Source organism: Malassezia globosa, assembly GCF_000181695.2.
Source record: "Malassezia globosa CBS 7966 chromosome Unknown mgl_sf_7.1, whole genome shotgun sequence".
Taxonomy (NCBI): Eukaryota; Fungi; Basidiomycota; class Malasseziomycetes; order Malasseziales; family Malasseziaceae; genus Malassezia; species Malassezia globosa.
Genome location: NW_001849865.1, coordinates 156977 through 171530, shown reverse-complemented (window position 1 = coordinate 171530; position 14554 = coordinate 156977). Strand labels below are relative to the sequence as shown.

The following is a 14554-nucleotide window of genomic DNA, read 5'->3' as shown; positions in this document are numbered from 1 at the left end:
CCCCGTCAATTTATCCTCGTAGACAGACCAACATAGCCACTGGCGGCATCCACCACGTTGGTTTGATCGCCCGTTGGCTATGGATACGAACTATAGATCTGCGTGCGATGTTGTTTCTTAAGCGCTGCCAATCTGCGCAGATGCAGCCACTTCGCTCTTCTTGTCGCAGCGAGCTTCCACAGTTACCTGTCCATCACTGTGGACAATCACCTGTAGAGTAATCGACTGACACAAAGCTGCATGTGGCACGACGAGCTCAGCAAGACTCGCCGCATCAGGTTCAATGTATGCACTGCGCACTTCCTCTGGCTCAAGAGGCTCGTCATCCTCATCGGCCGCTGCGTCTTCGTCATCGTCGAGCGGTTCAGGATCCACTTTATCAACACGCACCTTTGGCGTGCCTTGCGCAAGGCGGATAAGCGTCGACGACGAGTTGGGTGTGACGGGGAATCGCACAACACGGCGTGCTGGGAGCGGCGTCTCAGCGTGCACAAGCGTGACGAACAGCTTGCCGTTGACGATCTGCTTAGCAACACTTTCTTGCGGCGGTGCATCCACAACCACACCCAATGGGCGCGTTGTCGCTGGCATTGTCAATGCGGCGCGGCGCTCAGCGCGCGTGGCTGGCATCGAAGCAACGAACTTGCGCTCCTCCGAGTCCTTCGGAAGGTGTACGAGCGACTGGGCATAAACTGCACAGCCACGGGCAATGACCTGGTCAGAATCGATCGAGTACGTGATGTGCGTGTTGCTGTCCTCGGGGAACAGGAACGACAACTGCTCAGCAAGACCAGCAAGACGCGAGGCACCACCAGCAAGGATGATCTCGTCAATCTGGCACGACTCAAGCCCGGCCGCTGCAATGGCTTTCTGCACATCGGCGACGGCCGTCTGGTAAATGCCAGAAGCGAGCACGTTCAGCCGCGTGCGGTTCACGCTGCCGCTGAAGTCTAGACCCTCGGCCAAGCTCTCGACGCTGCACTGCGCCGAGTGGCTTGCACTAAGGGCGCGCTTGGTGCCTTCAGCCTCGTTACGCAGCTTGGCCCAAGCACGTGCATCGTGTTCGCCAATAGCCGTTTTGGTCTTTTTGTGGAACTCTTTCGCAAAGTGATGCACAAGCACATCGTCAAGCGCACGTCCACCAATGGACTTGTCATGCTCGTAGGCGAGTTGAGAAAAGATGCCGGCGCGTGCCGCGTACACAGTGACATCGATGGCCGTGCCACCAAAGTCGACAACAAGCACATTCCGGTCGAGGATCTTGTCAGGCGCATAAGGCTCGCCTTTTTCACCGTCGGGGTGAGAAGGAAGCTCGCCTGTGGGCTTTGGCATCGTGAGGCCATACGCAGTGAGAGCTGCGGCTGGTGCGGGCACAAGCTGGAGGAGATGAAGACCTGCCTGCTTCGCCGCGTCGGCCACGGCTGCAGTCTGTGAGTCCGAGTACCAGAGTGGTGTGCTAAGAACCGCTCCGACAATCGGCACACCCGACATGAAGTCCTTCGCAGCATTGTAGAGGACGCCAATGAAGCGCACGAGCACGTCTTGCGCCGAGAGAATAGTTTTGTTACCGTTGATCTCGACTTCGAACGATGGTACGCCATTCACGTCAAGCACGGCGGCAGACTTGCGCGCCTTTTCTTCCTCTGACAAATCCGAGTATGGACGGCCAACGAGATGAACAAAATTGTCAATCACATTGTGTGCATTACGGATGAGTTGCGGCGTCGCTCCATTGCCGTGGTACACTTGGTCGCCATGGAAAGCGATACGCGTGGCGATCTGGCGCTCGCCACTCTCATTTGCAATCACATCAGCGCGCCCATGCTGGTTAATGCATGCAAGGCTGCCGTATGTGTTGCCCAAGTTGATTCCGATCACGGCACCTTCTTCCTGGCTCATGTCGTCGTCAGCACTGTGACCCGGACTGCCCCCTGCGTCCACAAAAAAAAACGGCGGAAGGGCGCAGAGGCGCAGACACGTGGCCATCCACGTGGCTTCTTCGCAGGTACTCACCCACATGCACGCACCGCAACAACCAAGTTCTGCATCGTAGTTGTTAGTGGCTTAGTGGCCTCTCGGTCCTGTGGTATGGTCTCTGTGCCAAACCACGTCTACTTCCTTCTCCTTTGCCAGAGCTAGCTTGTTCCCTCAAGTACCTTTTGTTTGTAGGCACTATGCTGTTTTCCACGACCATTTGAAACGCTTACATCGAGTTACGATCCCATCCAGACATACTATATATCATACTCGGTGCGCCTGCGAACGGCGCGTGGGTCCACCGCCGTTACGTCATCACTCCGTAAGTGCTCCTTCCTCTTTCGATGCTCGTCTGCACCACCGCTATCGTCTAGGTCCGTGTAGTCCGTCCGTGACCGGCCTGGTGTATTCATAGCATCAGCCAGCTTCTCCGATTGGCGTCGAACGAATCGGTCCCATGCCGACCTAGCCGTATCGAGGCCATCTTCACCCGCACGTGCAAGTACATCATACTCTGGTAGCGTGCGAATGCGCGGCAGAATGTCGTCAAAAGATGCCTCGATATCCAAAGGCGGTTCCATGTGCTTAAAGGCGTACCTAAGATCATCGGCGTGGTGGCGCAAGCGTCGTTCTGTACGGCGGCGAGCATCACGAGCATCTCGCTCCGACTGGTACACGCATTCGTCGAACAAAGCACGTAACATGTGGTCCGGCAACATCCGGATACTGTCAGGCGCATCAGCGCTCCGAAAGGCATTATGCCAAGCGTCTGAATCGGTGGTGCTTGTAACGTGGATGTTGTTTGCCCGCATATGCGCCTGAACGGTGCGTCGATGCACAGCAAAATCACGCTCTAGGGTATCGAGCACATCGTAAAACAAGTCTTGTGCACTTGAGCCAGAGGCTGTTTGAGTCATGGCCTTGAGCCGTTCATCGTCGCGGATGCTCGGGAAATACGATGCCCATGTCGAACGGGCGTGCAGCGTGCCCTTGTCAACAGAGTCCTGTAGTAACGCTCGAAATGCATCGCGGGCCTGCCGATCGCGTCGTGAATGGGCGTGGCCCCAGAGCCGCTCGCGCTCCTCAGCCTCGACTTTTGCCATGTGCTCTTCAAACACGGCTAGCTGGTCAGTGAAGAGCATCGTTTGCAACTGAGGACTCTGGCGGTACGTGTCTGAGTCGCAGATCGCACGATACACGTCGTGCCAGCGTGACGTGGGACGTAGCTCCATGGTGGTCAACAATGCAAGCCAGTTCGTGCGGTTCTGCGCTCTGATCGCTTCAAGCCGCGCATTCTCTTTTTCTTGCACCTCGCGGTGGATCGCCTCGTAGATAGCGTGCGCCTGCTGCTCATCATCGATCTCTGCCCACAAAGCATGCGGCGATAATTTTTTTCTGAATGTCGCAAAGCTAGCATAGGGCTTCAGCCCGCCCAACTCCTGCTGCAATGCGCTAGTGACCTTGGGCCGCAGCTCAGCAGCCTTCTCTTCGCGCCGAGCTGCTTCTTGTGCTTTTTGGTCGTCAACATACTTGTGGAAGACGGCCTTGCGCTCGGCAAGCGTCCGTAGCGCTTTATACAATGGATCTGTGATGATTTCACGTAATGTTTGCTCCCAAGTTGATGTAGGGCCTACATTCTTGCGCTGCAGCATCGACATAAATGCAGCTTCCGCTTCTTCGTGCGTCGCGTACACAGGCGACAAGTTTCGTGCGGATACAGATGAGTTGGTCGAAGATCGTGGCGCAGCTGTGCCAGGCCCAAGCGCGTCAGTTACAGCGTCCGAAGCTGTGGCTGATGCGCCCGTTGAAGTATTTGTTGGTGGGGTTGCTGAGCCTGCAGGCGAAGCATGTGCATGTGGACTGGCTGACGAGCGCGCTGGCACAGCAGGCGGCGGGTCGTCGGGGATCGTGCTTAAATATGCCTGCAAATCCGCGGGTATAGTCCATGTTGACTGCTTCGTTTCTTTATTAACATAGTAGCTGCGCTCTCCAGACTTGTACTCGCGCCATGGCGTTGAATCCATGGCACGCTCACGTGCACTTTTCAGCTCGTCCGGCTTGTCCCAAACACTGCGTCGCTCTCCCGGATGGTACCAATACGTACGACCCTGTGCATTTTTGTACTCAGCCTGTATGTGTGAGTTTTTCTTTTTCTTTTTGGTCGACTGGACTCCGAATGTATTGCGCACATACCCATGGACTCACAACACTTCCTGGAGGCGCGCTTGTCGAAGTGCCAGATCCAGACGCCTGACGCATAGACATGGTTAGTATAGATGCCCAAGACTACTGTGTAATGCATGCGACACGTACCATATCTGTAGGATGGGCCCTGCCGCGCACCCTTCACGTTAAATCTGCTCAACGCGAGCGCCGCGTTTCGACAATAGGGGTGATACGTCACAAATGTTGCACCGCGTTCACCTGGGGTGGCTGAAGCTTGTATCACGTGCTCTCACACTCAACGACGAAGCGCAATATGGGCTTCGAGCCGGTGGAGAGTGTGTCAAAGGAGATTGCGTTCAGGCGGCGACTTGACAAATCTCAAGCAAACAGCCAATCCTGCACGCACAGGGGCTGAAAGAAGCAACCTATGGAGGAAGAAAAATGCTCTGCCGTGCGTGTGGAGAAAGTCGAAATCATTGGGAAGGAATAGGGAAGGGGGGGGGGGGTAGGGCAGGAGGTGAGATGAGCGAGTCGGATACATTGTGGCTTGACGCTCGCACACGTTACGTGTCAAACGTCTCTCTTGCATTGACTTGGCGTCGTGATACGCGATGGACAGACGCGAGACAGACCGTATGTCTCACGCATATGGAGGTGGCGACTATGATGACACGGCGCGGTACTCTCGCCGTCGATACCCATACGATGCCAGTGAGGGACGTAGTGGCGGAGGCAGCAGCGACTATGATCGTCGATGGCGCCGCGGAGGTAGTGGCCACCATCAGCGAGGAGGAGGCGGCGGTGGGCGCCGAAGTGTTGTGCGGACAAGTCCACCACCACCCGGTACGATTCGACTGAGTGACCGGCCTATAGCGCACTCACAATGGGATGTACGTGCGCCCGGCTTTGAAGCTGTAGATGCACTCTCCGCCAAGGCAACCGGCTTGTTCGGTGCCCCGGTAAATTCTGGATCATCAGGCATGATGATGTATGGGATTCGCGGTGCCATGCCAGGCACTATCCCACCAAGTGCCATGGCTGAGTTGGAGGCGACTACGTCGGCAGCTGCCTTCAATGCTTCTATGTACTTAGAAACCCGGCGGCTTCATGTATCACCAGTGTCATCGGTCAAAACAAGTCAGCAGTTGCGCATTTTCATTAATGCCAAAATGAATGAACGCCTCTTATGCTCAAGTGGCAGTCTTGAGCCTTGCTATGCGGTTGACATGCATCTGGACGAGGGGTATGCATACTTGGAGTTCCGGAATCCTGACGAAGCGTCAAATGCGCTCTTGTTGGACGGTGTTGCATTCTTGGGCCACAGGTTGCACATTGAGCGACCTAAAGGCTATGTCGGGCAAGATGCAGTGCCTGCGCCAGGGGCCATTGAAACGAGTGTGCCCGATGGGCCCAACAAATTGTACATCGGCAACGTACCGGTGTTTTTGAATGAGCAACAAGTCATGGAGCTGCTCAAGGCGTTCGGTGATGTGCGCCACTTTGATCTGATTCGTGACCCAGAGACACAGCGTTCGCGTGGGATGGCTTTCTGCGAATTCCATGAGGATGCCGTGACTGATCTTGCATGCGAAGGCCTTGACGGTCTCGAAGTAGGTGAGCAACGTTTGATGGTGCGCCGTGTGAATGCATCCACCAATACACACACGCATGAGGACACGCAAGAAACCTCTGACACGCCAACACGTGCGATGCTAATGTTGAACATGGTAACGACGGACGAGCTCTTGGACGACACAGAGTATCAAGACATTAAAGAGGACGTGCACAGCGAGTGCTCGCGACACGGCACCGTTACAAGTGTGTACATTCCTAGGCCACTCGCTGCCGCAGCTGGTCATGCGACCTCCGCAGACGCTGCCTCAGGGATGGAGCCCAAAGGCGTTGGGCGTGTGTATGTGCAGTTTGTTCATGCGGATGAATGCGAAGCGGCACTCCGTGCCATTGCTGGGCGTCAGTTTGATGGCCGTACAGTGATCTGTGCATATGTCCGCGACGATGCATGGCCTCAAGCTGCAGCAGAGGCGCCGGCAGCGTGAGCAGCGGCAACGACTAGCAACCAACGGCACGCGCAATGTCAGGCAGTAAACATCGTAAAGCTTCTCTAGGACCCTGACCAGTCGTACAAACCGGGGAGAATGACTGGCAACTATATGTGATGATGCAGATATGGTGATGGTTAGGGCAATAGGATGGGGTAGAGGAATGTGACGGTAACGTGGGACGTATGTATGCAAGCATATATCACTTCTCATGGTGGCGGAACTCAAGGAGTTTGGGCAGTTCGCTGGTTGGACAAGCCTTGTGCAGGAACTCATGCTGCAAGAGCTCGTCGGCTGTGGCACGACTCTTTACATCAGCACACAGACAGACAGCTAGGAACCCTTTGAGCTCGCGACTAAGATTCTCAGGCTTCTTGAGCGTGGGTGTGCCATTTGTCGCAATCATGTAGAGCGCTTTGAGAGGTTCTTCATCCAAGTACGGCGGCTCATTCTCAATCATTTCAATAGCCATGATGCCCAGTGACCAAATGTCGACCTTCGCGCCGTACTCTTTCTGTTTCACAACTTCTGGCGCCATCCAATACGGTGTACCGACCATCGTAGCTCGCTTGCTCCGTTGGTCCGTCAGTTTGGCACAAAAGCCAAAGTCTGTAATTTTCACTTGCCCATAGTTGTTCAAAAGGATGTTGTCACTCTTGATATCCCGATGAATAATGGAATGTCTATGCAGATGCTCCAATCCCTTGCACGTTTCCAGACAGATTGCAGCGATCTGAGTTTCATCCAGCGTGTTGTTATCAATGACGTCCGTCAAGGCGCCGCCCTCCATAAATTCCATCACTACCCACAGGTCATGATCACGTAGCAGGTAAGCATCGAGGAAATTGACAATATTGGGGTGTTGTGACTCTTTCATCACAAGAATCTCATTGATAATGAGCTCTTTGCGCGGCTGATGTGCCAGGTCCATCGCCTTGATCGCCACAAGCTGCGATGTTGCGAGTGCTTTCGCCACATAAACAGACCCAGAAGCTCCCTGTCCGATCTTTTTCACCTTGCGATACATTGTATTCGGATCATTGCGGCTCACAACGGCGCGAAGTTTTTCCATGATCTGTGCATCGCTCATGGCACTCGAGCGTTTTTGGCCTTCTGGCCTTCGTTGAGGCACAGTTGGGGCCGTCGTGGCACCACTACCGGTGTTAGATGGTGGATGATGTGTGGGGGCATTCGAAGTGGTTGTGCCTTGCATCGGACTCGTCGATGGCATGGGCCGTGTCTGTGCTTGTGAAGGTGAGGGTGAAGGTGAATGTGAATGCGCTGGTTGTGGCTGGACCTGTGGCTGAGAACGTGAATGCACTTGAGCCGGCGAAGGCAAAGAAGATGACGTTGTTCCAGGCGACTCGTGAGCTTGATACATGTCAGCACTGGTTAGGGGTGGCGCAACCATGCCCAAATTTGTGGTGGGAAGTGACGGCATGTCCTGAGTCTGAGTAGGCATGAACCTGGTCGGCTTGCTGTTGGGCCGCGAGTTGGGTGTGCTACTTGTTGAAGATGTGGTCGGCGCCATGGAAGGAATATTACTGGTCGGCACCGCAGCTGGTGATTCGTATGGCAGGTACGGAGGCTGAAGTGTTCTTGGCTGTGACAACTTTCGACGCTCTGTCAGAGCGGCATACTTTTGCTGTTCAAGCAGTTGTTGTTGTTGTTGTTGTTGACGGCGAAGATATTCACGCGGTTCTTCCCGCTCAATATGCTGGCGCTGCTGCTCTTCGGAGAGACGCATTTGCTGCGTCCTGAAAGACAAGGCACTTGTGTCGCTCTCAGAGAGCGAGAGACTCAAATCGCCAGTGGGTGAAGGAGTGGCCATGTTATCTTCACGCGGCACAGCGGGAAGTGGGCTCTGCTTGGGTTTACCACGCGGAGGAAGCGGCGTCGCACGACGAGAATCCACAGGGGGCAACTGGGAAGATGAAATCACAGGCTCGGCACGTTTGAACATGTCAACGGCTTGTCTGCCGGAGCTGCCCGCATGTAAGTTCATCGTGGGAGAACCGAGTCCGAAATCATCGCGCGAGCGCTTGTTGTGAATATCTGTATAAAATTCAAGAACATCCAATACCGCCTGCGGGTTCTTTGCATAATCTTCTTTGGTTATGGCCGATTGGGTCAGTAGACGCATCCACTGGTCAGGAAGACCAGTGAATGAGCCACTCACAGGATCAAAACCGACGTGAACCTGGTGGACAAAGTTGGTAGGCGATGATGCGCCAAGCGGCGAGCGGTTATAAATATCGTCCATCCATCCATACAATTCTTCGTCGCTCTTGACCTGCAAGAAAAACGTCTTGTCTTTCGTCTCGATTTCAATGCAGTACGGCTTCAAGTCCGTACGGCTTATGTTGCGTACGTCACGCAAAAGTACAATATTTGTTGCCTGCACCGTAGATTCATTCTTGTGAAAGAGAAGCGTTGACTCGCGCAACACAAGCCATTTCTTACTCCAAATCCAGGAACGCAGTCCATCTTCCTTTACGCTGACATATCCTTTACGGACGACGGACGCAGAGCTTTTCGGTGTCGACCCTGGTGCTGTTGTAAGACCGCTGCTCTGGCTTGTTGTCGGCGATATGTTTGTGAGTGGTGGCGTCATTGAAATCGCAGAGCTAGACGAATTTGTCAGGCTGTGGTCGTACAGATCCGAGCCAGCACGTGTGCCGACGGGCGGAGGACCAGGGGCTGGGCGTGAGGGCGTAAGCCCGTACATATCCTGCCATCTAGCATCGTTGATAGGACTGTGCGACATGCCAACACGTGAAGAAGATCAAAAACAAGTCGTAGTTGGCGTCGACGTCCTCCAGGCGTGTGGGACCTTATGACGTAGATTGAGGTCGTGTAGTGGTTTTGACTCTTCAGCGAAACCCAAGGAGCTATGCTGCACGTGGCGTTTGTTCGTCCAACACACGCCACCCGCGCCTCGGGATGCACGTGATCTATGATCATTTGTGCTTTGCGCCGCCATTTCGGGGGGTCGGCTGGGATTTTTAACGACCCCTGTCTGCGCACCAACTTTGGGCGGCGGCGTCCCCGCAAAGTGTGATATAGTGGCGCTATTGTGTGGCGGCCGAAACGGTCGGGACCCATCGCATCCAGCACCTGGAAATAAGCGATTTGATTCAAGCGCCTCCCCCTTTGGGCACACAGGCGGCCAGCAACAGCGAAACACTCCATTGGGTCGAATAGTTACAGGCAGTCCAAGTGAAGCCCCATTGTATTTTGGACTGCGAGCCGACGTCAACTGTTTCTTGCTCGAAACATTTTTGGAAAGAGGTGCTTGAAACGTCGTTAAGCGAAAAAAACTAGCACTAGTCGCGGGGTTATTACTTTCCAACCAGCGGCTGTCAGAGAAGTGTATACGCGCAGCAGTCGTGCATCAACTTTTTCAAGTCAACGGCCCCCGACATGAGTGATTTTCGGCATCTGGATGTCGATCAATACGATGATGAAACACTCTCTGCTGAAGAGCTTGCTCCGCAGGATCCACGCTCTGCACAAGAACTGAATCAGCTTGCACAAGCGAAACAGAGTGATGTGCGCGCACGGATTTCCAGTGGCGACACTGCCGGCGCTTTGCACGCAGCGCTAGCTGATCCACCCACTGGTGCGCATGCATTGCAAGCGCGGCAAACGACGCTTGCACTTGTGATGGATATTCTAAATTCTACACGTACCACAGATATCATGCCCGCGCTAAAAGCACTGAACATGGACGAGCGCGATACTCTGATGAAGTACCTGTACCGTGGTATGGAGATGGGACGTCTCCCATCGGCTCCAGCGCCTATCAACTGCGCTGTAATTTTAAGCTGGCATGAAAAGGTATGTATCAGATTAGAGTACAGGGTGAGTGCACAGATGAACGTGCAAGAGCGTCGATGTATGGGTCGTCGGACGTGAGGAGTGGGAGACACGTCGTCAAGCCATATCACTCGTATGATTGTTTCGGGAGGCTTGTACACTGGATGCATTTCTTCAAGCGCACACTTCGCGCACCTTGACATGTTCTATGTGTTCCTCGCCCATTGTAGACACATGCGAATGCGTGCTAACTTTTTTTCGCTTCCAGCTCACACAGGTCGCAGGAACCGGCTGCATTATGCGTGTCATGACTGATCGTCGTATTGTATAGACTACCATACCGTGTAGATGTCTAGAGGGAAAGAGAGATATAAAGAAAATAATACTGAAACTTGTAAGTGAAAAGCGTAATAAAGAGCGACTAGAAGGCTCGCAGGAGGTTATACATCCAACATGGCAGGTCCACCCCACTTGAGGTCACGCAGATGAGAATCCACTATATCTTCCAACGTGTTGAGCACATCTCGACCAGGTGTGAGGTGACACGATGCTATAGAGCCAGCAATGGTATCAGGCTCAGCCGTCGTGCATGTGTTGGGGGTAAAGAGCAAGTCGAGGTGATTCAAATAAGAAATGAGCTTTTGATCGCGGCCAATCAGAAGAACAAATTCAAACTGGCCTTTGACATCTCCTGTTACTCTACGCGTAGGCAGCGAACCCATGTTGTCGAGCGCAAGCATGTATTGAACGGCAGCGGTCAAGTCGACATTCTTTGGCATTATGACAAAGTGTGTGTGTTCATTGACGATCTGAAGAGAAAATCTCTCGACAAGTGAGTCACTAATGAGGCTCTGCACTTCACTCGCCTGTCGACGAGCCCATTGGATATCATCCTCGAGTCTTGTGCCTTCGCAAAAGTACCATGTGATAGTCGTAGAGTATTCTTCGATCCATGACCCAGGAGTGCGCTCGGTAAAGTACTCGAGAATTTCTCGCACGGGCAGACGCCAATTCATGTCGAATCCATCGACGAGAGAGGTCCACGCACGTTTGTGTCTGTCGCCGGTATTCCCGTCTATCCCATTTCCGCTGTTATTGCTCATGTCAACAGAGGCAGTGGGAATGCTGGCGCCACCGCCATTCTCTGTGCTTGCACAGTGCCTCACGTAACAACCATTCTCGGCAATGAGCCCGACTCCCGGCACGGCACGAGCGAGCGCATCCATATCAGATGCGCTTTTGCGGCTCATCACGTACACATAGTTGCGCTGGTCCTCTGTCAGGCGTCGCAACACACGAACAAGAGCATGAGGTGGCGGCGTAAAGCCGATCTCGTGCAGATGCTTTGCATCCTCACACACGAGCGTGTTTTCAAAATCAAGCAGCACAAGCCGTGACTTAGCGATACGCCATTCAGCTTGCAGCTGGGCTACTTCCAAGCGCGGGGTAAACAGGATGTTGGGTGAGGGCTGGTTTGTGTGCGCACGTTCGAGCTGGCTCAGCACGGAAATGATCCACTGCTGCGCGGTCTGTGATACGACCGTGCGATGCAAATCGTGCCATCGCTGGGCCATTTCGTCTGGCTTCATCGTCAGAGCTTGCTCGATGGCTTTGGCGACTTGTTGCGTGTTGAATGGATTGATTCCGACACAAGCACGGAGCGCCGAGTATGTGCCGGTGAATTCGGACAGGATAAGCGGCCTTTTGTGTTCTTCTTGTGCAATTACATATTCATGCGAGGTCAGATTCATGCCTTCTCGCAGGGATGTTGCAAGAAATGCATCAGCCATTGTGAGGAGGGCAAGGTACTGTGTAAAAGTGATTTCCTGCACGTGCAAAAACACAACGGGCTGGTATGTCAGTGAGCTGTGTTTGCGGTTGATGCGCGAGACAATGTCGTTTACATCACCGACTTCGCGGTTCTCCTGCACGGTTGCAAGCGCCACTTGCACAAGCACGACGTGCCCGACCCATTCGGGGTGCTGAGTGAGAAACAGCTCGAAAGCAAGAAGCTTTTCTCGTACACCCTTGATCCAATCGAGTTTGTCACGTCCCACAATGACGCGCCTACCAGCAAAACGATCCTTCAGCTTGTCGACCCATTCACGAACCTCTGGGTCCTGGCGTCTTCGATTAAGCACGTGCACGTCAATGCCGATGGGGAACGGTGCTACGGTGACAAAGGAGCGCTTCAGCGGCACGCCACGTGCCGTTGTCGGCAGCTGGAGAATCCGGCTCACGGTCTGCCGAAAATGCTGGCAGAAGTTGTGTGTCTGGAAGCCAATCAAGTCGGCGCCAAGCATGCCATGTAACAATTCACCCCGACGGCTCAGGCAACGGAAAATTTCGCTGGATGGAAAGGCGATGTGCACGAACAAACCAATAGGTGCGCGTGGCAAGGCTGCTCGCACCATTGCAGGAACGAGAAGCAAATGGTAGTCGTGGATCCAAATCACATCGCCTTCTTTATACTCGGCCACGAGACGGTCTGCAAAGCTCTGATTGACCTGTACATATGCACGGAATGCGTCGTGCTCTGCTTCCAAGCCCTGGGCATTGGGAAGTGTGTAATGAAAGATCGGCCATAGGATCTGTTTGCAGTAGTGATGGTAGCACTTAACATAGTTGTCGTCTTGTAACCACACAGGCAAGCATGCATGTTGGTGCATGGCTTCCTGATCAATTCTGTTGCGTGCAGCCGTAGGGATCCAGTCCATTTCAATCCCAAGTGTGCCGATATACACAGCTGTACATGCATCAAGGATGTGTGCGCTATTCACGGCATTGATGAGTCCGTAGTTGGCACCGGGATTGGGCACGAATTCGAACGGGATTGATGGCTCAGCGTCCGTTGAAGATATGGCATAAGAGAAGGACATATTTCGTTCTGACGACGGAGCCGAATTAGCAGACAAGGAGGAAGAAGACGCTGTTTCTGGTGCGGATGTCTTGGAGAACGACATGCTCATGGTCCTAGAGCTGCGCGGCACGCGTCGTGCAATGTTGAACCGGATTGACGAGCCCGACATACGTCGGTCATCATCACGAGACTCCTGGCGCCGAGCTGGCGAGGTCAATCTCGGTCCAGTACGTCTGACCGTTGCAGGGGATTGAGACGTGCTTGCCTTTCTTGGCGAGCCGTTGGGCGTCGCAGACTTGGCTTGTGTATTCGCGGAGCGTAACGGCTGTCCAGAAGCTGGAGACATGCAGTCGGCAGTCGAGGCAGATGCAAGCTCAGGCTCACTCTCGGATGTGGCATGTGAGGCTGATGGTACCCGTGGTATAGGCAACGGGAATCCCGACGGAGACCCAGATGATGGTGACGCCATGGATGTAGATGTCGCTGCCATCGGCGACGATGGCAATGGTATCGTAACCGCTGCGGGATCTGTCCATCCAGGTGCCAGATCTGGACGTGTCATGAGTCGAGGTGTTGAGCCACTGGAGGTCAGGGATGAACGTGTGGATGGCTTGGGTGATCGAGTTCCAATTCCATAAAAGCTTTCTTGTGAAACTGGCCGGGACGTTGTACCCTGATGACTCTTGGCTTCTAGGTCAGAAATGATGCTAATAGGTGTGGTAGACTCGCTGCTGCGCGATGCCCCAGACGAATGTGGCCTGTTGGATGATGCTGCAACATGTGCACCGTACGGCTTTAATGCACTAGGAACTGGGGTGTGAGTGGAGTTCAGCACAGATCTCGATCCAGTGGTCAAGTCCGGCTTACCGCTGCCGGAAGGCTCAGCGCCTCGTCCATGATCAGACACGGAGCTCTTCACTTGGACTGCCGACAAGGGGGCTCGCGCACTATCGGTGCCAGCGCTACTCTTGATGCTGAAGCTCGCGCTATCACTCCCACTATCATCCATGCCTGAGCCACTGCTGACACCAGTGCCGAAACCGATGCCGGTCGTACTCGCGGCTCTCGACGTGGCACTAGGGACAAGGCTCTTTGATTCAGGATTCATCTCTCGTGCGCTAGGCGACAATGGTCCGTTATTGAGCGCTGCAGAATTGCTAGAAAGTGGCTGTAGGCATGCTGAGGCTGATCCTGCGGCGTCGGCCATAAGATCGGCCATATTCACACGATCTCGCGATGCGGCAAATGACGGGCGCCGTGTGGAAGTTTGACTCGAAGGAATGAGCGTGGATACACCAGAGTATACACGCGACCGTGCCTGCTCCTTTTCCATTGCCTCTTTCAGTGACGGCGTAAGCTGAATCGCATGGCGCTGTTCAGTGCTGTGCTGCTCAGTATCATTGAGTGGCGAATGCACCGGCGCTTCCGTGTCTTTCTCGTCATCAAATTGAAACTCAATTGTACGAGGTAGCAAGAATGCAGCGATCAGTACACGCCGTCGAGATCTGGACGGCGTCACTGATGCCACCACCATTCTGCCGGTGGCTGTGAAATAGCACTTCTTCCGTCAAGCTTCGTGGTGACAGGAGGTACACCTTTAGAGTGGAAGTAATTATTTTGTGGCAGACTGAACGGAATGACCGGAGCGTTTGCCCCTTTCTCCACCTGCTCT

The 14554-nt window shown here is 54.0% G+C and overlaps 6 protein-coding genes across 6 annotated transcripts; 2 read left to right on the top strand and 4 right to left on the bottom strand.

Moving 5' to 3' along the window:
* Positions 1-117: 117 nt before the first annotated feature.
* MGL_2853 (uncharacterized protein) lies at positions 118-1986 on the bottom strand (the record flags this gene model as incomplete). Its single annotated transcript, XM_001729815.1, has 1 exon — positions 118-1986. The coding sequence occupies one exon, from the start codon at positions 1984-1986 to the stop codon at positions 118-120; it is 1869 nt and encodes a 622-aa protein (XP_001729867.1).
* A 248-nt stretch (positions 1987-2234) lies between these two features.
* Positions 2235-4001, bottom strand: MGL_2852 (uncharacterized protein; the record flags this gene model as incomplete). The annotated part of the gene is made up of 1 exon (XM_001729814.1): positions 2235-4001. One exon carries the CDS (start codon positions 3999-4001, stop codon positions 2235-2237), a length of 1767 nt encoding a protein of 588 aa, XP_001729866.1.
* Positions 4002-4778: 777 nt separating this feature from the next.
* Positions 4779-6200, top strand: MGL_2851 (uncharacterized protein; the record flags this gene model as incomplete). The annotated part of the gene is made up of 1 exon (XM_001729813.1): positions 4779-6200. The coding sequence occupies one exon, from the start codon at positions 4779-4781 to the stop codon at positions 6198-6200; it is 1422 nt and encodes a 473-aa protein (XP_001729865.1).
* Positions 6201-6405: 205 nt separating this feature from the next.
* Positions 6406-8970, bottom strand: MGL_2850 (uncharacterized protein; the record flags this gene model as incomplete). The annotated part of the gene is made up of 1 exon (XM_001729812.1): positions 6406-8970. The coding sequence occupies one exon, from the start codon at positions 8968-8970 to the stop codon at positions 6406-6408; it is 2565 nt and encodes an 854-aa protein (XP_001729864.1).
* A 656-nt stretch (positions 8971-9626) lies between these two features.
* On the top strand, positions 9627-10353 carry MGL_2849 (uncharacterized protein; the record flags this gene model as incomplete). The annotated part of the gene is made up of 2 exons (XM_001729811.1): positions 9627-10043; positions 10291-10353. The coding sequence occupies 2 exons, from the start codon at positions 9627-9629 to the stop codon at positions 10351-10353; spliced, it is 480 nt and encodes a 159-aa protein (XP_001729863.1).
* Positions 10354-10462: 109 nt separating this feature from the next.
* MGL_2848 (uncharacterized protein) lies at positions 10463-14416 on the bottom strand (the record flags this gene model as incomplete). The annotated part of the gene is made up of 1 exon (XM_001729810.1): positions 10463-14416. The coding sequence occupies one exon, from the start codon at positions 14414-14416 to the stop codon at positions 10463-10465; it is 3954 nt and encodes a 1317-aa protein (XP_001729862.1).
* Positions 14417-14554: the final 138 nt, after the last annotated feature.